General features: G+C 41.9%; 1 protein-coding gene and 1 pseudogene across 3 annotated transcripts in view; both read right to left on the minus strand.

Annotated features, from left to right (window-relative positions):
- Nucleotides 1-378: 378 nt before the first annotated feature.
- Nucleotides 379-1,161, minus strand: LOC112630978 (annotated as a pseudogene). Its single transcript, XR_003121055.1, has one exon. The product of XR_003121055.1 is annotated as a 40S ribosomal protein S3a pseudogene (transcript).
- Nucleotides 1,162-7,699: 6,538 nt separating this feature from the next.
- Nucleotides 7,700-27,411, minus strand: part of NRBF2 (nuclear receptor binding factor 2) — a 22,484-nt gene continuing 2,772 nt past the window's right edge. The window contains exons 2-4 of one of the 2 annotated variants that reach the window (XM_025397714.1): nt 17,036-17,120; nt 10,918-10,958; nt 7,700-9,219 (exon numbers count right to left, since the gene is read on the minus strand). In XM_025397714.1, the coding sequence (XP_025253499.1) occupies nt 8,512-9,219; nt 10,918-10,958; nt 17,036-17,120 (834 nt within the window). In that variant the 3' untranslated portion in view covers nt 7,700-8,511. The remainder of the gene's footprint in view (nt 9,220-10,917; nt 10,959-17,035; nt 17,121-27,411) is intronic. The other variant, XM_025397715.1, reaches the window with a different exon arrangement.

A 27,411-nucleotide genomic window follows, 5' to 3' on the forward strand; every position in this document is an offset into this window, starting at 1 on the left:
TCTTTAGGGAATTTCCTTGGAGGAAGCCTAGGGCTAATTGTTGTTTGGTTCTTCCAATCAACCAAATCAAGAGTCCCTTCCCGGAAACTACCTTTGGGCATCCCTTAGGAGGCTTTGGTCCCTGAGTCCTATCCCACTCCCTAATTAACCTGTCTCCTTTGTCTTCCCGTACATCCTGGAATCTGTGTTTGGCAATTTTAAAGACCTTCTCATTTGTATTCTTGATTCCTTCACCCTTTTTATCCTTCCGTCATATCTGGACTACCCCTCCCACTTTTTTCTTTCTTTTTTTTTTTTCACAAATAGCACTTTTTATTTGACACTATTTGAAGTCTGAACTTTAAACAGATTCTTGGAGTGGTGGTTCATATCCATCAGCTCATTGGACTTTAGCACCTGTCTCGTCCCCAGTGGCTTTTCCAGAACTCCTGCCTTCACCATGAAGCTCCATGAGCTTTCCCAATTCAAACTTGGGCTTCTTCAGCATTTGTACTTTTCTAACAAAGACATCATGGAGAGGATAAATAGATTGGCAAGCCTTTTCTATGTCTTTTCCAGTGCTGTCTGGAATCAATTTATTGACCACTTCTTTCAAGTCATTTGTCTGCACCTCTCGGGTCATGATTTCCATCATCTTCTTCCGGATTTGGCGGACCTGTTGATGCTGAGCACAAGAGGTCTTCCGTATCTGATTGTTGCGTTTTTTAGTAAAACCAACACAGAACAGATGAAGCAAGTAACCATCGGTAGTCTTGACATCAACATGAGCTTCAATCATTGTCTGCCACTTTTTGACCATGGAATACATTTTGTCACGGGTAAGATCCATGCCATGGAAGTTAGTCAGGCAGTTTTTGTCCTGAACATCTTCAGTAATCAGCGTGAATTTTCTAAATGCAACTTCATCATTCTGCAAATCAGCAAGACTCACTTCAAACACACGACGCTTGAGGCCATCAGATGCAATTTTGGTTCCTTGGGTCCTGGTGACGAGTGCCTTTCCAATATTTCTTATATTGGACATAGCAGGTGCTTTCATATCATACCAATCTTTCTTAGAAAATGGATCAACCACTTTTTTCTTGGCTCCCTTTTTGCCACCTTTCGTAAGGCGCTTGTTCTTGCCAACTGCCGTGGTGCTGGTCAGAGAGTCAAAAGGGCCCTCTCACTTTTTTCTAATGTAGTGCGCCCGCATTAGAGAAACAGGCTAAGACCGCAAAAACTAAACTCACCTTCACTTGGATTCTTTTGGCCCTAACTTTGAGGGCTTATTCCAAATATTTTCCATTCCTCAAGTCCGGAACCTGATCTTGGCCCCTTCATCTTTAGGAAATAAAAAGCTAATCCACTTGAGCCTCCCTCAAATTTCATCTCATATTGTCCTACTGTATGATTCTGACCAAGATTACTCACCTCCCTTAATTCCATGCCTTTGTTCCTGCTGTTCTAGAAATACAGCCGGGTGCACTGGCTCATGCCTGTAATCCCAGCACTTTGGGAGGCCCAAGCGGGTAGATCATGAGGTCAGGAGTTCAAGACCAGCCTGGCCAACATAGTGAAACCCTGTCTCTACTACAAATACAAAAATTAGCTGGGTGTGGTGGCGCATGCCTGTAGTCCCAGCTACTAGGGAGGCTGAGGCAGGAGAATCACTTGAACCGGGCAGTCGGAGGTTGTGGTGAGCTGAGATCGCACCACTGCACTCCAGCCTAGGCAACAGAGCTAGACTCCATCTAAAAAAAGAAAAAAGAGAGAGAAATACCTAGAAAGTCATTTCCCATTCTTTGATCCCAGATACTTTAATGGAGGTGAGAAGTATACCAGCTACTTTGTATTTTTAGTAGCATAAGGCAAGATGTTTATAAACTACTCTTACTATGAGACATTTACCAGCATCCAACTAAGGACTTTTTTTTTTTTTTTTTTTTTTTTGAGACAGTGTCTCACTCTGTGGCCCAGGCTGGAGTGCAGTGGTGGGATCTCGGCTCACTGCAACCTCCGCTTCCCAGGCTGGAGCGATTCTCCTGCCTCAGCCTCCCGAGTAGCTGGGATTACAGGGGCCCACCACTACCACCCGGCTAATTTTTGTATTTCTAGTAGAGATGGGGTTTCACCATGTTAGCCAGGCTGATTTTGAACTACTGACCTCAAATGATCCACCCGCCTCAGCCTCCCAAAGTGCTGGGATTACAGGCAGGAGCCACTGTGCCCAGCCTTTATTAACTCTTTGTGGCCCACCACACCTCCTTCCCAGGTCCTGAGCAAACATCAAGTTGATTCTTTTCTAAAGAAATTGGTATTGGTTCAGGCCTGCTTTGGCTGCCAAATTCTCCAGATCAGCAAACCCTTCTCCCCAGCTAGACCAAGTCTTGCTAATGATAGCTTTCAGCCTAACCTCCAGGCACTTCCAGGCCCACTGAGGGTCAACCTTCTTGAGATTAAACCCAGGCAGCAAAACCTGAAAGGTCATATCAGACAGGAAACTAGTATGTAAGACTACAGTCCCTGCCTGCACTAACCTGGCCCAGGCTTCTTAAAGACACTTTCTTTTTGAATTGGTTTTCTGTATCTATTCTAGACAGAAGTCAAGTAACACCTCAACAGATTCATTCTTCCATGTCAGTCATTGGCACAGCCTAGCCTTGAGTTGACACCATAATACCCTTCCTGGCTAATGGACCCAACAAGAACCAGAAGTTTCTTACTGTCCACCAGATGGCAGTGTTGGTTAGCAGTAGCTCTGAAAAACACAAGATTGCACCTGGGATATAACAAATAATCTGAGGATGCCCTTTATACTTTTTTAAACAGCCACGCCATCCACTCCCAGAGATCTTTGATTAGACTACACTGGGATTATGACACAATATAATGATATTAAAATTAAACACTTTTGATCTTTACATAACCTACGATTTAGAATGAATCAATAAATAATAGCTACTATTAGTTTACACCCTGACGCTTCAAATAGGTTATAAACATCCTGTGGCAGACTGCCTCACACAAGTATTCATCTTAATCATTTTCAAATAAGATTCTAACCACAACTGCTCACAAATGAAGGGTTATCATTAAAAATAGACATGAAGCTTTTTTCTATTGAGTGTAAAAACAAACTCAAGTCTCACCAGATGGTCTCTGAATAAAGAAAAACTAGGCCAGTCGTGGTAGCTCATGCCTGTAATCCCAGCACTTTTGGAGGTTCAGGCAGGAGGATCACTTCAGGCCAGGAGTTCAAGACCAGCCTGGGCAACATAGTGAAATTCCAACTCTACAAAACATTAAAAAATTAGGTGTGGTGGCACACCTGTAGTCCTTGGTACTCAGGAGGCTGAGGTGGGAGGATCCCTTGAGCCCAGGAGATCAACGCTGCTGTGAACCATGATTGACACACTGTACTTCAGCCTAGGCAACAGTGAGACCATCTCAAAAAATAAAATGATCTTTAAAAAAAAAAAAAAGAAAAACCAACACTTTTTTTCTCTCAACTCACTCTCCGTACTTCACTTCCAACACCAGGTGTGAGTTTTTTTTCCCACACATCAATTCTCTGGTAGGTGATCCTACAAATTTAACTCAACTCTGGCTCTACCTACCTGGAGGTTAAGGGCTCGGTCCCACAAGACTACCCTTAATTTAGACCCAACCACAAGTCCCAGGTTCGACCTGTTTTTCTGACCAACCAGCTGTAAATCAGAGGTTCCCACAACACTCCCCACTGCTGCCTAACCCCTTTGGATTCAATCCTTTGCTTGAATGGCTTAGGGAAACATCTTCATTTACATTTAACTATTTATTATGAAAGTACTTATCAGAACAGCTAGATGGGAGACAGACATGGGGCAGGGGCATGGGGTTTCTGTGTCCTCTCAGGGCACACCAGCTCCACATGTTCAGTAACATGGACGCTCCACGAATCATGTAGTTCAGGGATTTTTATGGAGGCTTAATCATATGAGCATAATCAATTGTAACTCAATCTGCAGCCCCTCTCCCCTTCCAAAGGGTGGGGTGGGGCTGAAAGTTTTAAGCTTCTAATCATGGGCTGGTCTTTCTGGTGACCAATCCCTATCCAGGGGCCCATGGAGAGGCATAACATTAGAACAAAAGTTCCTACCAGCCAGGAAATTACAGGAGACTTGGGAGCTCTGTGCCAGGAACCAGAGACAAACAGCAAAATATTTATTTCTTCTTATAAATCACAATATCATAGTCTCCAATGCCTCCTTGGGAAGCAGAAAGTAGCAGAGGTATATTGTGTACATGAAGATCAGGTCCCTTGGCACAGAAGGACAACTAGACAACCCAGTCCCAGTGTGGCCCAGTAAACTCACTACAGTCTAAATGGTGATCAGGCCTTACCTTCCTCTGGGCTCTGCTCCCAGTCTGGTACATCACTTCATGTAACTCACAAGCTTCTGGACCTCAGGTGGTTTATATATAAAATAACATTGCTTAAAGACCCTAAAAATTGTAACATCCAAAACATATTAAAACAAAAGGGTACCCACAGACTTATAAAAGCAGAAAGATAATGTACTTACCATTTTGAATTGGCTTATCTACAGACAAAACATTTTCATTATTCCAATAACCTTGATAAAACACCTGGGATAGACATGGTTTTGAAGGAACTGATGATGTTGAAAACGTAATTCCTCCTATCCCCCTTTCTCTTAAATATGGTTCCTAGGTAGTATGCATTACCTGTGGTTAAGCTAAAACTGTTCCTACACACTATTTATGAAAGAAATGTTTCTTTTGTTGTTAGTCTGTGAAAAGCTGACAATGAGAACTCGGAGGTAGGCTTTCTGGGCTGATTGAGACAGGGTCTTGCTTTATTGCCCAGACTGTAGTGCAGTGGCATGGTAATGGCTCACTGCAGCCTTGAACTCATGGGCTCAAGTGATCCTCCCACCTCAGCCTCCCAAGTAGCTAGGACTCAGCATGTACCACCATACCTCATTTTTTTTTTTTTTTTTTTAAATGTAGACACAGGGTCTCACTACGTTGCCCATCCTGGTCTTGAACTCCTGTGATCAAGCAATCCTCCCATCTCAGCCTCCCAAATTGCTAGGACTTTTTAACGTCCAGTTATCTGGATTCAACAGCAAGAGGCCACCACTGAATAATGAAGGACAAGAGGCCACTAAACTTCCTACACATGCAGAATGCATTATTTAGAGGAAGTAAGCTATTCTCACATCCCTTTCAGTGCCTTATGCTAGACAAAGACACACCACCACCTAACAACCCCAACCAGGAGAGGGGCAATGGGTGTAGAGGCTAGGTCTTAAGAATGAATGAAACAAGCGGGGTTTTGGGGTTTGATTCAGTATCTACTCTATAGAAGACATGGTGCTAGGATGCTGCAGAAGTACCACATACTCCTGGTCAAAAGGCACATAAACTCTAGTAACAGATTCTAACACAAAACTTCAGAACCAGATTAAACGAGCGTATTAAATACTGTAAGTTTCAAAGACAACAGAAAAGTAAAATTAGTCCAAATAAATATGTTAGTGCAAATGCAAAGAAATGGGCCCTAGAAAATATATATCAAATTGGTAAAAGTAATGGCAGGGAAGGGCCCTGGAAGGAGGTGGTAGTGGTAGAAAAGGGGGTAAGTTAGAAAACTGTTCATGTCACAGCCAGGCGCAGTGGCTCACGCCTGTAATCCCAACACTTTGGGAGGCCAAGGCAGGCAGATCACGAGGTCAGTTCAAGATCAGCCTGGCCAACATAGTGAAACCCCAGCTCTACTAAAAATGCAAAAATTAGCCTGTTGTGGTGACGCATGCCTGTAGTCTCAGGTACTCGGGAGGCTGAGGCAGAAGAATCGCTTGAACCCGGGAGGCAAAGGTTGCAGGGAGCAGAGACTGCACCTTTGCACTCCAGCCTGGGCAACAGTGAGACTCCATCTCAAAAAAAAAAAAAAAAAAAGTGTGTGTGTTAAATGTAACAGAGCTCATCTTTTAGAGAGAAATGGCTAGGCTAATAGAGTCATGTGCCATATAACATTTCAGTCAATGATGGGCCACATGACACATTATAAGACCATACCTTTATGTTTAGATACACAAATACCATTGTGTTACAACTGCCTAGTCAGTATAGTCCCATGCTGTACAGGTTTGTAGCCCACGAGCAAGACTATACAGCCTAGGTGTGGAGTGGGCTCTGCCGCCTACGTTTGTGTAAGTCAACTTTAGGATGCTCACATGAAAAAATCACCTAACAACATTTTCCTCAGAACACATCCTTGTTAAGCAACACATGACTTATTTTTGGCATAAGCTTTTAATATCAAGTTTTATGAGCAAGGTTAGGCAAGTAAAATGTTCTGAGTCTAGGATATTAAAACACTGAGATGTTTAGCAGAACAGAAATTATAGTCAAACAGAAAAAATAGTAATAAAAAAACACTGAGATAAACAAACTTTTTTTTTTTTTTTTTTTTTTTTTTTGAGACAGAGTCCAGCTCTGTTGCTCAGGCTGGAGTGCAGTGGCGTGATCTTGGCTCACTGCAACCTCCGCCTCCCTGGTTCAAGTGATTCTCCTGCCTCAGCCTCCTAAGTAGCTGGGACTACAGACACATGCCACCACACCCGGCTAATCTTTGTATTGTTAGTAAGAGACAGGGTTTGCCATATTGGTCAGGCTGGTCTCGAACTCCAGACTTCAGGTGATCCACCTGCCTCGGTGTCCCAAAGTGCTGGGATTACAAGCATGAGCCACTGTGCCCAGGAAATTAACGTAACTTTTAAGAGAGTATAGAGCTCAAAATAATTTAACAAGCTAGTTTATTTTTTGTTTCATCTGCAAGATGAGACAGGAAAAAATACGATTTCTCCATGGTCACTTCTACTGGTTTTTTTTGAGACAGAATCTCACTGTAGTGTCCAGGTTGGAATGCAGTGGTGTGATGACAGCTCACTGCAGCCTCAACCTCCCAGGCTCAAGTCATCTTCCCACCTCTGCCTCTGGAGTAACCGCAACTACAGGCGCACCAGCACTGCACCCAGCTAAAGTTTTTTTTGGGTACAGACAGGGTCTCACTATGTTGCCCAGGTTGGTCGCAAACTCTTGGGTTCAAGCGACCCTCCCATCTCAGCCTCCCAAAGTGTTGGGATTACAGGTATAAGCTACCACGCCTGGCCCTATTTCTACTAGTTTCATCACTGGATTTGTGAGCCTAGCCCAACTTCCTCAACCCAATTGTCCTCAGAGGAGGCAATGTATTTCTCACTTCTGTAATTCCACACAGCAAATCCAAGATTTCAACATGCCCAGTAGCTTGTACGCAAATGTTTTGCTTATATTCTCCTCTTCCCCTTCTTTCTCATGGAACATCATTCAGCTTGGCAGAGAGAATCCAAAGCAGCACTTCCCCACACTATGCTCTGACAGGGTGGCAGGTGCCCAAGGGACAGCTCCCTCCAGCCTAGAGCAGCCCTGAGCATTTTCCATGTGGTGGTCAGGAAAAAGGTTGGAAATAACACATTTAAACCTCAGGAACTTCTGTACTCTCTGTCACCCTAGTCGTAAGGGAAATGGACTACAAAACACTGAAGGAAAAAAAAAACATCCTTGACACACAAAAGTAATCATCTAACCGCAACTGTTCAAAGTTTACAACGCAGAGAGAAGCCTCTCAGTGCCTTGCTTTTTAACTATCAACCACATTCAACAAAGGTATAAAACACAATTACTTTATTGATTTCTTACAATCAAATACTGCCAACTAGCATTACTTCCACTCTTGCATCATTAAAAACAAAGGGTATTTCCTCCTTGGTATTTTCAAATGATGCACTATACAATAAACAAAGTTAGAACTTAAAATGCACCCTGATTAATTATGTAAACTGGTAATTTGTTTAAAAAAAGCATAATAATTTGGTTCCTTTCTTCATAAAATGGAAATTTAAATATTTCTTCTGATAGTCTTGAGGTTATTATGAGTAGTGCAAAGTGTGGCACATATAGTTTCATCTAGAAGGGTGTGTATCTTACACACCTTATTTAAACAAACAAAATGTGCATTAACAAAATGCATACAGTCAATGCATGATAGAAAGCATGTTTCAAATATAAGGCAGCCCCTCCGGCCACCATATTATTTAGGTTTTGCATTATCATTTATGGCATTATAGATTAATTACACATAACTTTTATACATTTTAACCCTGAAGATAAGAAAAATAACTGTTGCTTGAAAGAAATTATTCCAGGTAGCCATTTGGTTTGTATCAGGAGAAACCGAACCTCCATGAGTTTAGTGTCTGCCAAGTCGGAATCATTAGCTCAAGTGAGTGAATGAGATATGCGGCGCATTTCACAGTGACTGTTTCCCAAGTCCTGGCAATGCCTCTGCTCCCACAGTCCACCAGATGAAGCATTTCCGGGATGACCCTTCTATGTGGTTTTCCCTTTTCATTTTTTGTTTTGCTGGATTAATGATTACTGTATTATTTCCTCTTTTCCCCTTTTCTGTGGCCTTCCATTTTAATTACTCATAAATCCTTTCAGAATATCCTCAGAGAGCTCCATAAGGGGAAGTTCTGGAGAAGGAAAATCCAAGGGAGGAAGATTGGGGATTGGAATGTCCTTGGCTTTCCCGGTATTTGCTGCGAACTTCTGCCAGGTCGAGGAGGCTGTAGCAGTTTCTGAATGTGGTGGCAAGCTCCATAACTCTGATGTTTCTACAAAATCAGCATCTACATCCAGCTCCTTTTCTATTGGACCTTTTAGAAGTCTGGCCTTTTCAGCCTTTAGTTGTTTATTTTCTTTCCTTAATCTTTCATTCTCAGCCACAAGGAACTCCACGTGCCTCTTCAAATCTGCAATTTTGGTTGCCTGCTCCTCTATAATTGTTTTATCATCTTTTGGGGCTTTGCTTCCAATACATGGCTCTGCTGGCTCACTCTTTTGCTGAAGTAAATATAGTAGTGTGTCTGGATCCCTGTCAAAGATCCCCTGAATCTCAGGCAGGCATTTCTCTGTAGAAGGGCTGTACTTCTGAGAAAGGGGGCTCTGGCCCTCTGCATCCTCTGCAGAGGGTTTGTGAGATGCCTGAAGATGGGCAGCTACATCCTTGTCTGTGTTCTGCTGGGCTTTCAATCTTTCTTCACGTTGGGCCCTTTTCCATCTCTCTTGGATGAGGAGGAGCTGTTTCATATGGCTATCCCTTTGCAATTCCAGTGAAAGATGAGCCTATTACATAGAAGGAAAGGTAAAATTTGAAGAATTTTAACATTTTAAGTGTCTTAGTAATGTCCAACATACACTACTCCAAAATCCTCCTTTCTGAATAACCCAACAACACTTACAATTTACATACTATGTTTGCAAAAACACCATTCATTCAGAAAGTTAGAAGTCCTATTCCCAATCAATACACTAAATCAGATGTTTTCCTCAATGTGCCTGACCCCATGTGTAATGGCATTTGTACTCAACTTAAAATTAGAAATCTTTCCTCTGTAGACATACTAGTTCTACCAACAGCTAAAAAGAAAGTCATCTTTATCAACAGTGTGTTTGGATAGTTCAAAGCATGCCTGTATCATGAGCAGATTCCATACTTTCAAAGGCAGTGAAAGGGACAGAACACAACTTTAAAGTTCCCTTGGTTCAGTTTGAGAAACTAGTGGCTCTCCCTGCCACTGATATACCTCACAGAAATGATCTCCTTAACTGATACTTTTACAATAAAAAGTTTTCAACAAGATATTTTATATGTATTTATTTTAGAAACAGGGTCCCTGTTGCCGAGGCTGAAGTGCAATGGTCCAGTCATAGCTCACTGCAGCCTTGAACTCAGGTGTTCAAGTGATCCTCCCACCTCAGCCTCCCAAGTAGCTAGAACTACAGGCATGTGCCACCATGCACAGCTAATTTTTTAAAATTTTTGTAGAAGGCCGGGCGCGGTGGCTCAAGCCTGTAATCCCAGCACTTTGGGAGGCCAAGACAGGCGGATCACGAGGTCAGGAGATCGAGACCATCCTGGTTGACACGGTGAAACCCCGTCTCTACTAAAAAATACAAAAAAAAAAAACTAGCCGGGCGAGGTGGCGGGCGCCTGTAGTCCCAGCTACTCCGGAGGCTGAGGCAGGAGAATGGCGTGAACCCGGGAGGCGGAGCTTGCAGTGAGCTGAGATCCGGCCACTGCACTCCAGCCTGGGCGGCAGAGCGAGACTCCGTCTCAAAAAAAAAAAAAAATAAATAAATAAATAAATAAATAAAATAAAATAAAATAAAATTTTTGTAGAGATGGGGTCTCACTATGTTGCCCAGGCTAGTCTCGAACTCCTGGGCTCAAGTATGATCCCCCTGCCTTGGCCTCCCAAAGTGCTGGGATTATAGGCACGGGCCACCATGCCCAGTCTTATGAATAAATGTATCTTGAAACACTTGGCAGGGCCTCCCCAAACACAGAAGACAATTTAAAGCAATTGGTGAAACAAATTTAAAAGTACCTGAACTGCGTAAGAACTCAAGCAAAGACAAGTGGGAGACGGGTCACATTTAAATTATCTTTGACAAGCAAAGGGTAGTCCAGCTGGTTTCCTCTTGGCCAGGCCTGTTTACTGACTGTGAGCTAATGATCAAATAAGAGCTAATGATCAGGAATGGTCCAAAGAGGGCTCTCTAAAAGGTACATCTGGCTGGCAATCTGAGATCTGTGAGTAACCACTAGAAAAAAAGAAGTTTCTGCATTCCATGTCTGGGGCATCGACTGTAGTTCATTTAGTTTTAATTTCCGTTGTGAAGTGCTCTTCCCTTGCCCATTTTATATATTTTTGACTATAGCATTTTGAGAGGGACACAACGCTTTGCTATACACACAATTCAAGCCTCTACAAGAAAACCTTTCTAACCCTTGTTGAAAATATTGGGAACATGTCTCACCTGCTCAGACTGTGTCAGCTTCATGGCTTCAGAAAGATATGCTGTTAAAAGAAAAAACAGGCATGTTAATATGTGTCGCCGTTCTGTAATTAACAGGTAAAAGGAAGAGTTTTAATAATCTTCATATGACAAAGAGAACTGTTCTGATAAATAATTCTGATACAACTGGGGATTTTTTAAATAGAATTCTTAACTTCCCCCAAAAGGATGTCAGTGGCAATAAAATGAAAATATTCCCTACCCTATCTTGAAGGTTTTGTTATTTAAAACTCCTATGGATTTTATAATTCAGAAACTCAAGATAGCCTCATCGGAAAAATAGGTTTAGGGAAGATTAAAATCAAACAAGAACCTATCCAAACCCTATTACTCATTATATGCACAAAAACATCATGAGATTATCAATGACTTTGTATCCATCTGAATACCTGGAATCTATAGAAGTCATTTTGGACTCCTATAGAATCACTTCTAATGAATTGTCTCTGAGTTAAGCCATCAGCCTTACAGTTAAAAGCCCTAAGAACCTGTTGACATACTTACTGTGAGGAAGTTACTGAGGACAGTATAATGTCATTTATGAAGACCTTCAAAAAACTTCTCTGATCTTAGATCCTCAGTGACTATTTGTTTGAATTTTAATAGCCAATGTAAAAATTATTCTTTCCTCTTTAGGATGACTGCTAGAAAACTTAAGGCAAGTTCTTAAAAAAAATCCAAGAACTAATGGTACATTTTGTGAACTATACTACTAGTCCTTTCCCACTTTCTCTCTCTATGGATGTCCTTATCTATGCATCTTTAGTTACATTTGATATTTTATTATACATTCATCGGTAAGACATTTTATAACCTTTTGGGAACAAGGTTAGGTATAAATAACAAGTTCTGGGCAGGAGAATGGCGTAAAACCCGGGAGGCGGAGCTTGCAGTGAGCTGAGATCCGGCCACTGCACTCCAGCCTGGGTGACACAGCGAGACTCCGTCTCAAAAAAAAAAAAAAAAAACAAGTTCTGTATTATCAATGAATTGCCCATAATGAATCTCCATTTTTATCTTGCTTGTGTAAACATTTTTGGCATCTCTCATACCTATATTAAGTCCCTCTTTTGCCTTTTTGCAGATATGAGGCATTGCTTTCTGTCTAGTCTTAATCCAAATAATTTAATGATTTGATGTCATAACTTAAGAGTTCCTGCCTGCTAGGTTCTACCGTAGTCCTTAAGATACAATTATATCAGGGGTCCCAAACCCCCAGGCTGGTATTGGTCTATGTCTTGTTAGGAACTGGGCCACACACACAGCAGGAAGGGAGCAGCAGGCAAGCTAGTGAAGCTTCATCTGTATTTACAGCCACTCCCCACTGCTCGCATTACCACCTGAGTTCTGCCTCCCACCAGATCAGCAGCGGCATTAGCTTCTCATAGCACAAACCCTACTGTGAACTGCACATGCAAGGGATCTAGGTTGCACTCTCCTTATGATAATCTAATGCCTAATGATCTGTCACTGTCTCCCATCACCCCTAAATGAGACTGTCTAGCTGCAGGAAAACAAGCTCAGGGTTCCCACTGATTCTACATTACATTGAGTTGTATAATTATTTCATTATTTCTATTATTACATTGTAAAATATAAAGTGCACAATAAATGTAATGTGCTTGAATCATCCTAAAACCATTTTCCCCACCTCAGGTCTGTGGAAAACTGACTTCCACAAAACCGGTCCCTGGCAGCAAAAAGGTTGGGACTGCTGAATTAGATGCTCCCTCTCCAGGAAAAAGGAGAGCTGGGGCCAGGTGCAGTGGCTAGCACTTTGGGAGGCCAAACAGGAGGACTGCCTGAGCCCAGGAGTTCCAGACTACACTGGGCAACATAGCGAGACCCTGTATCAATTTGAAAAGAATTAAAAGAAAAAAGAGAGTTGGTTATATAGTCTTTGCTCCAGCCATGCTTACCATAATTACATCCTTCCCACAACACTTTGTCTTTTTTTCCTGTAGTAAGTCTGTACAGCTGCATACTAGTTTCTTTTCCTTTTGTTCATGTTTAAATCTGTGGAGATGGACGGGTGCGGTGGTTCACACCTGTAATCCCAGCACTTAGGGAGGCCGAGGCTGGTGGATCGCCTGAGGTCGGGAGTTCAAGACCAGCCTGGCCAGCATGGTGAAACCCCAGCTCTACTAAAAAAAAAAAAAAAAGAAAAAAAGAAAAAAAAATTAGCTGGGCGTGGTGGCAGGCGCCTGTAATCCCAGCTACTAGGGAAGCTGGGGCAGGAGAATCGCTTGAACCTGGGAGGTGGAGGTGGCTCTGAGCCAAGATCACGCCATTGCACTCCAGCCTGGGTAATGGAGCGAGACTCCAAAAATCTGCAGAGACATTCTGTCTGCTCTGCTATTGCTCTGATACACTGTAGACAAATTTTCTTAGACATCCCTTCCATCTTGCCTGCGTGTATTTGTCTCCCTGTTTGAACCACAGTTTGCTTTAAATCCACTTTCTTAACAAACGAATAGTTTTCACAAAACCAAGCTTTAGCCAACTGAAATGCCTCCCCACTTTGTAGAACCTTGAAATTGTATATGACAAAAGAGGCTACCGAAGGAGATCCCAAAGCACAAAGAATACAACAAGAATCACACTGTCATTTAAAGTATTCCCCACATTTAAATCTTATAAATGGGGCAGTTTAAAGTTATTTTTAAAGAAGAAAAATTATTTTAAATCTGATTCCATGTTTATGGATTTCTTCCACAGACTCACAATAGATACAAATGTACAGCAACACAGAAATGTAGAAAAAGAGTACCTATCTCAAAAACTGCTAACAATTCTGGTTAAACTACTTCCTTTAATTATGATACGAGGCTAAAATGTAAAGTAGATATTAAGTAAATGATACAATAAAGGAACTAAGGAAATCTGAAGAATGTCTTAAAATAATAACATCTGGCCAGGCGCAGTGGCTCACGCCTGTAATCCCAACACTTTGGGAGGCCGAGGTGGGCAGGTCACTTGGTGTTAGGAGTTAAGAGACCAGCCTGGCCAACATGGTGAAACCCTGTCTCTACCAAAAAATGCAAAAATTTGCCGAGTGTGGTGGTGCACGCCTGTATTTCCAGCTACTCGGGAGGCTGAGGCAGAAGAATCACTTGAGCCTGGGAGGTGGAGCTTGCAATGAGCTAAGATCATGCCATTGCACTCCACCCTGGGTGACAGAGCAAGACTCAGTCTCAAACAAAAACCAAAAAACAAAAAATAATAACATCTATTACTCTTCTATCAGGATCTGTTAAACTGGTCCCAAAGCACAGAAAGTACAGCAATATACTGCCTCTGAATAAGGATAGAATCATTTTCATGTTACCACAGTTTCAAAAGGCTTAGGTTAAGATTTGTTTTCAAACAAAATATTGATCAAATCCATAAAAATACTGTGTACTCTGAAGCCTGCTCATCTTCTGAAATGCTCATTTTGAGTTCTAAGCACTGTTAATGGCTATTAACTTATTTAAGGTTTTGTTCTTCTGTTGTGTATGAAAGAAGAGAAATTCACTTAGGGATGTGCTTATCTGGCAAAAGAATGCTCACATGCTCAGTTTCATTTAATTTGGCCATTCATTGTCCACCTCAAGAGATCCTACCTTTCCTCAAAAGGAAAGAGACATCAAGCAACTTCTTATTTCAGCACATTTACAATACAACCACCACAAAGAGGCTATAAAGTCCTTAGCTAGGTAATCTCAGGGTATGTTTTTAGTCTCAGAATCTCCTCTGATCTTTGACAGCTGGACACCCAGGCCCCCTCTGTTTGCCCTTAAATTCTCTCATTTCAGCCTTTCCTTCCTATTAATCTTTCTCAGATGTTGATCTTTTCTTGCCTCATCTCTAAAATGATTTCCAAATAAGTTGCTTCCTTACAGAATACACCTACATCCATACCTTTCAACACCAGTTATAAGCCCTAGAGATGCAAGTCAATTTCAAAAAGCGAGCTCATTTCAACCACGTCAATTTTCAACTCCATTCTAAAACACAAGTTGAAACCCCCAATCAACCCAGTGGGATTTACTAATCACATTAAGTTCCATCTCTATAATTTAAGCTAATGTGATCTAACAGATTGTCTTATTTTTCTACTCCTGAGAATGTCACAGAATTTAGACTGGGGGTGGGAAGTGGTTAATTGAAGCCCAACATCAGTTTTAAGTCTTCAAAGACAAGGATTAGGTTACAACTAAAACTTCCTTCTTTTTATATATTCATAACATCCCATAGCTCAGTGCGTAACATATGCTGATTCACTCCACTTAACATATGTTATATATATGTAACTATGACCATTTTGGGTTACATAAGGTATTGTTTCACTGGGGCATCCACATAAAACATGGTTTTCTTAAATAGTTAAACACGGTACATCGTCTTTGTAGTGACTACAGATTTAACAATCTGATTCATAACAAAATATGGTTTAGGAAAGATTTAAAGAGCACTAGTTGACATGTTTAACACTGTACAAAGCCCTCTCACCATAAAAACACCCAAAGATTTATGGGATATCTACTGTATGCTCGGACCTACAGCAGATACCTCCAGTACACTTCAGTGGCAAAAATATTTCTTTTTTTAAAAAAGTGGGGGTGGGAGGCTGGGGGAGGGATAGCATTAGGAGAAATACCTAATGTAGACGACGGGTTGATGGGTGCAGCAAGCCACCATGGCATGTGTATACCTATGTAACAAACCTGCACGTTCTGCACATGTACCCCAGAATTAAAAAAAAAAAAAAGGGCTTGGCGCAGTGGCTGATGCCCATAATCCCAGCACTTTGGGAGGCCAAGGTGGGTCAATCATGAGGTCAGAAGTTTGAGACCAGCCTGAACAACATGGAGAAACCCCGTCTCTACTAAAAATACAAGCCGGGTGTGGTGGCACACACCTGTATTCCCAGCTACTCAGGAGGCTGAGGCAGGAGAACCACTCGAACCCAGGAGGTGGAAGTTGCAGTGAGCCAAGACTGTGCCACTGCACTCCAGCCTGGGCGACACAGCAAGACTCCGTCTCCAAAAAGAAAAACAAACAAACAAACAAAACTTAAAATTTTCTCTGAAAATGTATTACTAACTTCTAGGCAAAAAACACTGTAGTGAGAAGACTTACCCAATCTACTGCCCACCTTGCAGTCTGTATTTCACAAGTAAAATATCAAGAGAGGGGCAGCTTCTGTCAGGAAAGAATATGGCTCTGATCATCATACTGGCCTAGAGGGAAAGGAACGTGCCTGCCAGCAGAAGACTTCAGGGTCTGCCCTAAGAAAGATGACCTGCACTCACTTTGGATGTGGCATGAGTAAAACATCCTTTCCCCAAAGATTTTTAAATTTTTTTTATTTCTATTTTTATACTTACCACTACACTAACGAGGACCCAAAGTTTTTCAGTTTGTTACTCAGCCAACAGAAACTGGTCTAAGAAAAACAGGCCCCCAAGATCTATTTCTGAGTTCAACATATGCTAGGTTGCTTGACTGACTAGGGTAAAATTAGGTCTTTGATAAGAAGCCAACAATTCTGAAATGAAAGCTATCATCAGCATGTTACTATAGGCATGCATGTAGAGATGAGATATTCAGAAGGGAAGCTAAAAAAAGACCACAGGAAAAATCTCCCACATTTTAGGTAACAAAAGTCTTTAGCAAGTTTTGCATTATCAGCATGTTAGAAAACAGAAACTCAGTGAAAATGAATTGGTTGGAACTGAATTGAATTACTATTTTGAGAACCTGAAATGGTAAATTATTTGAAACCCAAACTCCTTTTTTATAATAACTAAGATAAAATGGCAGACTTGTTACAATCAGCTCCTGTTTTTAGGGATCTTTGGGCTCAGAAGGCTGTGTCCAGGAATTGTTTGCCACATTTATGCCATCTTCATGGTTTAGAAAGAAGATTGGACTAGCAGGAGCTGGGAAATCCAACACACTTACTTGAAAAATAATCAAAGCTGATATTCTGGTGAGTCAGCAGTATCAGTCTTGTATATGAAAAGCAACACACATTATTACTATTGTGACTTTCTGCTCTTCAGTTTTACACTGAGTACTTAATAACACTCACCTGCAGCCTTTTTGTGACAAGAAATAGCCTCTTCGTATTTGCCTGCAGCTAATAAACGGTCTGCTCGTCTGCTCTGTTGATGAGCCTAGAAGACAAACATCCCTAAGTTGCTCTGGATCATAAAATAAAACAAGATTTCTTTTAAAAAGCAACTACCTTTAAAGAAGATAAATAATACTGTTTGTTGCCACATATCAAATCACTATTACAGCTCTATCTGTAGCTGGGGAAATGTAATGGGTAGAGCCTGGAACTACAGCATCTGAAAGGAACTGGCAACTTCTTTCACTTCTACCATAAGCCCTCTCAAGGTTAACACCAGGCAATTAACTCCTTCATTGACTCACATTCTTCCACTCTTTGGAGATTAACCAAGGGTTACAATCATAGATTGTTATTCAAAATGTCTAGTTTCTTGATTTTTAACAAGCTCCTTTCAAAATAAGAGCTATTTTGTAGATACTTTCACTAATCTGTATAGTCTAAAAACTATAATCAGGAAATCACTCATCACGTAGTAAAATCCAAGCTTCTCTTCTATCACGTCATTCTTTCAACATTAAAGTTACTAAGTTTTTAAAATAAAAAATTTGGACATTGCATAGTTGATGAATTCATGATACCAACATCTAATATTACAAAGATTGTTCTAAAGATATCTCATCAAAAGAACAAAGTCAAAAAAAATCAGAAGTTCTAACAGCAAATAATGTAATTGCTCTTGAATTGCAAAGGAAAACTGATAAATAAGCAGTCACTGGCCTCCTCACACTTTAAGAATCTCAAAAGGGCTTTAAGGCCAGGCACAGTGGCTCACGGCTGTAATCCCACCACTTTTGGAGGCTGAGGCAGGCGGATCATCTGAGGTCAGGAGTTCAAGACCAGCCTGGACAACATGGTGAAACCCCATCTCTACTAAAAATACAAAAATTAGCTGGGTGCGGTGGCTCATGCCTGTAATCCCAGCACTTTGGGAGGCTGAGGCGGGCGGATCACAAGGTCAGGAGATCAAGACCATCCTGGCTAACAGGGTGAAACCCGGTCTCTACTAAAAATACAAAAATTAAAAATTAGCTGGGCATGGTGGCGAGCGCCTGTAGTCCCAGGCTACAGGCGCTGAGGCTGAGGCAGGAGAATGGCGTGAACCCCGGAGGTGGAGCTTGCATTGAGCCGAGTTCGTGCCACTGCACTCCAGCCTGGGCGACAGAGTAAGACTCCGTCTCAAAAACACAAAACCAAAAACAAAAACAAAAATTAGACAGGCGTGATGGCGGGCGCCTATAATCCCAGCTACTTAGGAGGCTGAGGCAGAGGCTGCAATGAGGCGACATCATGCCACTGCTCTCCAACCTGGGTGAAGAGAATGAAACTCCATCTCAAAAAAAAAAGCTTTAATATACATTATTTCAGCTGCTTTAATTACGACTTTGTGAATGCATTTTCCTCTCTTACATAAGGAGGCCCAAAAGACTGGTGGGGGTCATGTAACTTACATAAGATTATACATTTAACTAGCAAGGAGAAAGGCAGAGATCATCAGCTAAAGTTTCCTACCTCATATAACGGTTTTCCTCAGTTACAAACTCACACATGATTTAGCAAAGCTTCACAGCTTCACAAAAAAGCGAAAAGCATTGTACACCCATGTTCATAACAGCATTATTCACAACAGCCAGAAGGTGAAAGCAATCCAGATGTCCATCAACAGATGGAGATGGATAAATGCAGTATATACACACAAAGGAAAGGTACTGTCTTTAAAAGGAAGGTACTTCTGACACATACTACAACATGGATGAACTGTGAGGACATTAGACTGAATAAAATAAGCCAGTCATAAAAGGACAAATACTATACAAACCAACTTATTGGGTATCTAAAGTAGTCAAACTCATAAAAACAGGAAAGTTGAATGGTGGAACAAATCATTGAATGGGGGAGGGGTAAACGGGGAGTAGGTATTCAAATGGCATAGTTTCAGTTTTGCAAGATGAAAAAGTTCTGGAGATTTGTTGCACAACCATGCAAATATACTTAACACTACTAAACTGTACACTGAAAAATAATTAAGAGGGTAAACTTTACGTGTTTTTTACATCACTTAAAAAAGGTGAAAAGCAGCCGGGTGTTGTGGCTCCTGCCTATAATCCCAACACTTTAGGAGGCCAAGGCAGGCAGATCACTTGAGCTCAAGAGTTTGAGACCAGCCTGGGCAATATGGTGAAAACCCATCTCTACAAAAAATACAAAAATTAGCCGGATGTGGCACTCGCGTCCCAGCTACTCAGGAGGCTGAGGTAGGATCATCACTTTGAGCCTGGGAAATGGAGGCTGCAGTGACCTGTGATCACACCACTGCACTCCAGCCCGGGCAACAGAGTGAGATCCTGTCTCAAAAAAAAAAAAAGTCGGGCACTGTGGCTCATGTCCGTAATCCCAGCACTTGCGGAGGCCAAGGCGGGTGGATCACCTGAGGTCAGGAGTTTGAGACCAGCCTGGCTAACGTGGTGAAACTCTGTCTCTACAAAAATTAGTCGGGCATGGTGGTGGGTGCCCGTAATCCCAGCTACTCCAGAGGCTGAGGCAGGAGAATCACTTCAACCCGGGAGACAGTGGTTGCAGTGAGCTGAAATCGCACCATTACACTTCAGCCTGGGCAACAGTGAGACTTGGTCTCAAAAAAAACAAAAACAAAAAAAAAACAAATCTGTTCTGTCAGCTGAAAAATGATTTGTCTTGGATGCTTTTTAAAGACATGTCCCTTTGATGCTGCATAAAATACTTCACAGAATCACGTTTGCAATTGAGATTATAAATATTCTGGGCACGTTTACAAATCATACTCAGTATAAAATACAGGTGAAGACAAAAGTAGAAAACAGCACTTCCAGCAATGCGTTGCTGTTTGCCTTCCCCCGCACCCCCCTCCCCCGCTTCTATTTTTGTAAGAAACAAACAAGCAACAATCTTAAAGACAAGATTGGTGCCTTTCAATTAGAGGATTTCAGATACTTTTTATTCTTTAAGTAGTAATCAAACTTTCCTCTAAGTCTTAACATATGCCTGGGAACAATAGGTCACAAGAAATGACTGGGTAGGGTGGGCCCAGTGGCTCACGCCTGTAATGCCAGCACTTTGGGAGGCTGAGGCAGGCAGATCACTCAAGGCCAGGAGTTCAAGACCAGCCTGGCCAATATGGCGAAACGCCATCTCAACTAAAAGTACAAAAATTAGCCTGGCGTGGTGGCACATGCCTGTAATCCCAGCTACTCAGGTGGCTGAGGCACAAGAATTGCTTGAACAACCTGGGAGGCGGAGGTTGCAGTGAGCTAAGATCATGCCACTGCACTCCAGCCTGGGCAACAGAGCAAGACAGCCTCAAAAAAAGACTCGGGGATTAAAATGGATGAATTTTAACCTGGAGACTTGGACTGAACAAAAAACACATTCTGAACACATGAGCATTTTCTAGTACCCACAAATTACACAGATCTTTTGGGAACAGAAGGTACATGATGAAGAAAGCTAGTATGTACAAGCAGTTATGATTAACCTAATTTCTCTAATGAACATGTTTTGATACTATTAAAGCAAGTGTTATTAAATCAAAGGGCTCTAGGTTTTAATAAAAATACAAATCACCTGGTTAAAATACAGATTCTAAAAGGCCAGGCGCAGTGGCTCACACCTATAATCCCAGCACTTTGAGAGGACGAGGAGGGAGAATCGCTTGAACCAGAGAGGCAGAGGTTGCAGTGAGCCGAGATCATGCCACTGCACTCCAGCCTGGGCAACAAGAGTGAAGCTCCATTTCAAAAAAAAAAAAAAAAAGAAAAGAAAAAGATTCTGATTCAGGAGGTTTGGAGCACGGCTTGAGACTCCACCCAGGAAAAGTCAAAGTTTCTGGCTTACGGATACACTCTAAGAAGCAGGGATGAGATGCTATTTCAGGTTACTTCATTCTAACACCTTTTTTCTATCTGTGTGTCACTAATGACTTCAATCACTTTCTATCTTATACTATGGATATTTATGTAGCTCCATAATTAAATTTCAAACTCTGTGATGACAGAATAAACTGTTAATTGAACACCAAAAAAATAAAAAGTTCTCAAACAGTCAGAGCAGGTCCTCATGGCTCTCCCAACTCCCTTAAAACATTCCCATGTAGGGTCCAATCTCTAATCAGTCTGCCAATTTAGGAGTTAAATCTCATTATAGTTTCAGATTATTGCTGAGCTCAACAAAAACACACCATCTCCTCTGGGTTATTTAGCACCAGAGCAATCAAATTTCATATTTTAAGTAGAGTTCCTACTATGTTCTTATTAGACACACAGCAAACACAGACTCGATAGAGCTCAACTGCCAACGTTCAAATCTCAATTTGACCACATATGAGACACATGAGCCCGGCTTTCCCAATTATCTGCCTCAGTTTTCTCATCTCTAAAATGAGAGTTATTGTCTGCTTATGTAAATTTGATGGCACCAAAAACAAAAGAGTTTGTGAAAATTAAACTAGATGAAACATCACAGTGCTTAGAATGGTGCCTGGTACTGGTACATACTCGATATATCCCTCGTTAAGTACTACAAGACAATAGAAGTGACGGAAGTACCTGCCATCAAGAAGTTGACAATATTGTTGGGTCTAGACTAAATTGCATTTTTTGAAAAATTTTCATCTTAATTATTTTTGAGACAGGGTCTTGCTCTGTTGCCCAAGCTGGAGCGGAGTGGTGCAATCATAGCTCACTGAAGCCTCAATATCCTGGGCTCCAGCAAGCCTGCCACCTCAGCCTCCTGAGTAGCTAGGAATACAGTCACATGGCACCACACCCAGCTAAGTTTTATTTTTTGTAGAGGTGGGGTCTTGATATCTTGCCCAGGCTGGTTTCAAACTCCTGGGCTCAAGCAATCTTCCTCCCTCCCTCACCCAAAGTGCTGGAATTATAGGCATAAGCCACTATGCCCAGCTAAATTGCATTTTTTATAAACTGAAGATTTTACAGAAAACCTATCTTGGTGGTGGTTATTTTTAAAACAACTTTTACAGTTTACACATATTAAAACTGGTCTCTCTTTAAATACTGTTCTTGGTAGAATCACAGCCATTAAAAGTAATAGGCTGAGGCCGGGAGCGGTGGCTCACATTTGTAATCCCAGCACTTTGGGAGGCCGAGGCAGGCAGATAACGAGGTCAGGAGTTTGAGACCAGCCTGGCTAACACAGTGAAACCCCGTCTCAACAAAAAATACAAAAATTAGCCAGACATGGTGGCGCCCACCTGTAGTCTCAGCTACTCGGGAGGCTGAGGCAGGAGAATCGCTTGAACCTGGGAGGCAGAGGCTGTGGTGAGCCGAGATTGCGCCACTGCACTCCAGCCTGGGCAACAGAGTGAGGCTCCACCTCATAAAGAAAGAAAAAAAAAAAAAAAGGCTGGGCACGGTGGCTCACGCCTATAATCCCAGCACTCTGGGAGGCCGAGGTGGGAGGATTGCTTGAGACCACCATAGGCAACACAGTGAGACCCCATCTCTACAAAAAACAGAAAAATTAGCTGGGTGTGGTGCTGAGCACCTGTAGTCCCAGCTACAGGAGGGACTGGTAGGAGGATCAGGAGCTCAGGAGGTTGAAGCTACAGTGAGCCGTGATTACGCCACTGCACTCTAGTCTGTGGGACAGAGGAAGATACTATCTCAAAAAGAAAAGGGTAATAAGTCCATAAATATGTTTCTCTGGTAATTCAAAATTAGTTATGACATTCACAATAAAACAGTCCCACCTCTCTGTACTTCCTAGGCAATCCATATGATTCTGTGGGACTTCCCGCATTCTTTTTTTTTTAATTGCTTGATGGGTTACGTTAGATTGAGGTCTACAGCTGTGGTTGCCCATTATTTCTGACAGATGATTCATTTTGTAAACAGCTGACATAAACTTATGGTATTGATAACTATAGATAGAACTGTAAATATATTTTCTCTTATGATTCCCTTGCTTTTTTTTTGAGATGGGGTCTCATTCTGTCACCCAGAGGCTGGAATGTAGTGGTATGATAACGACTCACTGCAGCCTCAACCTCCTGGGCTCAAGTGATCCTCCTATCTCAGTATCTCAAGTAGCTGGAACCACAGGCATGTGCCACCATGCTCAGCTATTTTTTTTTTTTCTTTTGGTAGAGACCAGGTTTCACTATGTTGCCCAGGCTGGTCTTGAACTCCTGGGCTCAAGCGATCCACCTGCCTTGGCCTCTCAAAGTGCTAGGATTACAGGTGTGAGCTACCATACTGGGCCCACATTCTTGTATTACCTTGTCGTCTGGATACCTAAAGTATCCCTTCTCCTGATTTTCAAACTTAGGAGCAGCGAATATCAAGAAAGTCTAATTAATGTGACATTCAGAGGCTAGCCAGGTAGAAATATAGGTCTGCAGAAAGCAGGAGTGAAGCAGACAAGCCTGAAAAGGCAAAAGAGAGAGGGAGAGTCTGATTAAGTCTGACAGGCTCCATACGTTCATAAACCAAGCTACATTTTACCCCTGCCCTTCCTGCACCCTTCTTTGGAGTCCAATAAATTATCTATTTTGGCTTAAGCTAATTTTAAGTGGGTTTTCATCAACTATAACCAACAAAAATCCCAGCTACAACAACTAGGTTACTAAGTGACTGCCATCACTGACAAGTACCTTTTACTTCCACATGCTAACTGCCCCAAAAATACATGTTCAATACTACCTTCTTTCCCAAAAGAAAACAGTATTCCTTTCTATAACTTTCTATTTGTTTTCTTCTGTGTCCTTGGGGAAAGCTGTTAAGTAAAGATGAAAAGAAAAGGAACACCAGGCCAGGCATGGTGGCTCACGCCTGTAATCCTCCTTTGGTTTCGGAGGCCAAGGCGGGCAGATCACAAGGGCAAGAGTTCAAGACCAGCCTGGCCAACATGGAGAAACCCCATCTATACTAAAAATACAAAAATTAGCCAGGCATGATGGCATGCGCCGATGGTCCCAGCTACGCAGAAGGCTGAGGCAGGAGAATTGCTTGAACCCGGGAGGCAGAGGTTGTGGTGAGCTGAGATTGCGCCATTGCACTCCAGCCTGGGCAACAGAGCGAGACTCTGTCTCAAAAAAAAAAAAAAAGAAAAAGAAAAAAAACACCATATGAACACTGTACTGAAAAGACAGCAGAGGAAAATCTAATATTCACCTGACCTTATGGTAGGGTCTTCAGTTGAAAGAGAAATCTCACTCACTTGCCCTTTCCCAATCAATGTGTGTCTCCTACAAACAAGTAGCAAACAATTACCTCAAATCAATAAGCACTGAATTGACTGTCTAATATAATGCAATTATACTTAAGATAAGAGCTCAAGTGTTGGAGAATTCCAGGAAAGACTTTTTTTTTTCCCCCCGAGACAAGGTCTCACTCAGTTTCTCAGGCTGCAGTGCAGTGCAGTGCAGTGGTGTGAGCTCAGCTCACCACAATCTTCACCTCCTGGGTTCAAGCGATTCTCCTGTTTCAGCTTCCTAAGTAGCTGGGATTACAGGCATGCGCCACCACACCTGGCTAATTTTTGTTTTGTTTTGTTTTTTGATATGAAGTTTCACTCTGTCACCCAGGCTGGAGTGCAAGGGCACGATCTTGGCTCACTGCAACCTCTGCCTCCTGGGTTCAAGCAATTCTCCTGCCTCAGCCTCCCAGTCACCCAGGCTGGAGTGCAAGGGCACGATCTTGGCTCACTGCAACCTCTGCCTCCTGGGTTCAAGCAATTCTCCTGCCTCAGCCTCCCAAGTAGCTGGGATTACAGGCACCCACCACCACACCTAGCTAATTTTTATTTTCTGTAGAGATCTGGTTTCACCTTTTGGCCAGGCTGGTCTTGAACTCCTGACCTTAGGTGATCCACCCACCTCAGCCTCCCAAAGTGCTGGGATTACAGGCGTGAGCCACTGTGCCCAGCCCAATCTTGCTTTCATATCCTACCATGACCACTTACCCTGTATTTCAAAGTCTTCATCTTTAAAATGGGGGGGAATATCTCATATTTAGCTATTAAGAGGAAGATAAAAATATACATAACGTGTCCGATGCCAATCCCACCACTTAGCAATAACTGCTGGATATCTCTTAGTATTCTCTACCTCCTTTTTCCAGAGTGCTTTCATTATGCCTAGCTCAGCTTGTAACAAAGAAATAAATTTTCCTTGGAATTTTTCAGGGCACAAAGAAGAGGTTCAAATCTTTTTACCTTGAAGATTTTAAGGACAATATAATTAAAATGGGATAGTTATAAGGACTCCAGGTATGCACAAGGCCATTCCTTGGACCATGATATCTGATTACTTTTCTTACAGAAGCTAGAAAGTAAGAAGCTTCATTAACTATCTCATGTGATGTGAGAACTGACCACTCTGGAGGGAAGCTGTTACTCAACAAACATGCTCAGCACTCTTAAGGGCCAAACACATAGAAAACGATTGTGGCCAGGCAGTCACATGGACCCTGTCCTTTGCAGCGGAGGTAAGCAAAACATGAGCAATAGTCATGTATAAATTAAGATCTGATATCACTTTCCGAATCAGCAGCAAACAAACCAAAGAACTAGAAATTATCTCACATAAGTTTTGACATTTGTTACCAGTAGTTACATTGACAAAATTAAGTGTATGGAAAGAAATATCTAAATATACACTAATTTTATTAAGTTATAATTTTTCCATATTTAAAATTGACAGGCTGGGCACAGTGGCACACGCCTGCAATCCCAACACTTTGGGAGGCTGAGACAGGAAGACTGCTTGAGGCCAGGAGTTCAAGACCAGCTTGGGCAACACAGCAAGACCCCAACTCTACAAAAAGTTTTTGAAAAAATTAGCTGGGCATGGTAGTGCAAACCTGTAGTCCCAGCTACTGCGGAGGGCTCAGGCAGGAGGATCCCTTGAGTGTGAGCAACAGAATACGACCCTGTCTCTTAAAGAAAAATTGACCAAAAAACCCTGATGAAACAAACTTACTCAGAGTTCAAAGACTAGCTATTTTTTTTTAGTGGAAGTACAATTTTTCTTTTGACAAACTTCAATAACCAATTAGAATCCATTACCTCTGTGATACATATTAAAATGAATATTTCAAACTAGTCTCTTCCAGATCTTAAAAATTCACTGTGAGGAATTTCTAAGGCCCTTACTGCCAAACCTAACATAAAAGAATCAATACTGGAGCAGAGGTAATAAATGCTAACACAGAATCTACAGTTCAATATAGATGAGAACCACATTGAAATGAACATGATGAGTACAATATGGCAGCATTGGTAGAAACAGGTCTTGATATCAAAATAACTAGTGATTCATAAGGTATTTAAGTCACTGACCTAAGTAATTACCTAATTATCTCAGCTTAGGCTTATTTATCTGTAAAACTGGAAAACCCATCTTACTAAGTTCCGAGGATGTTCTGAGGACACATGATTACAAATCCATGTACTGTGATGAGTCCTTATACAATGAATTTGGATGACACTACGATGTCATTAGACACAGCTTACTGCATTACTAATTCTGAGTATAGAAAAAGAAAAAGCTTGTATAATACTAGCGAAATTTTCAAAGACATTCAAATTATAGCATTGAGAACTATCTCTCATCTTGAGTCAACTAGATACTAAGTTAGGTGTTCTCACATAAAAGAATGTCAGAATTTTCATAGCCAGGCGTGGTGGCACATGCCTGTAATCCCAGCTACTCAGGAGGCTGAGGCAGAGAACTGCTTGAACCCGGGAGGCGGAGGTCGCAGTGAACCCAGATCGCATCACTGCACTCTAGCCTAGGTGAAAGAATGAGACTCTGTCTCAAAAAAAAAAAAAAAAAAAGAATGTCAGAATTTTCAAAAACCCCATCTTATAAAACTGTGAGTGACAATTCTGAGTGCCAGAGGCCTGTAATTGGTACTGATTCAAGTAACCGTCAATGTCTGTCCTACTGTTACCTTCCAATAAACAACTATGCTGGAAATCAAATCTTTCAAGACTCAAATGGTTTAAGAATTCAAGGTGTCGGCCGGGCATGGTGGCTCACACCGGTAATCCCAGCACTTTGGGAGGCCAAGGCGGGCAGATCACGAGGTCAGGAGATCGAGACCATCTGGCCAACATGGTGAAACCCTGTATCTACTAAAAATACAAAAATTAGCTGGGTGTGGTGGTGCATGCCTGAAATACCAGTTACTCGGGAGGCTGAGGCAGAAGAATCGCTTAAACCAGGGAGTAGGAGGTTGCAGTGACCTGAGATCGCTCCACTGCACTCTAGTCTGGTGACAGAGAGAGACTCCGTCTCAAAAAAAAAAAAAAAAAAAAAAAAAAAAAAAAAAAAA

Source organism: Theropithecus gelada, chromosome 9 (genome assembly GCF_003255815.1).
Source record: "Theropithecus gelada isolate Dixy chromosome 9, Tgel_1.0, whole genome shotgun sequence".
Classification (NCBI taxonomy): Eukaryota; Metazoa; Chordata; class Mammalia; order Primates; family Cercopithecidae; genus Theropithecus; species Theropithecus gelada.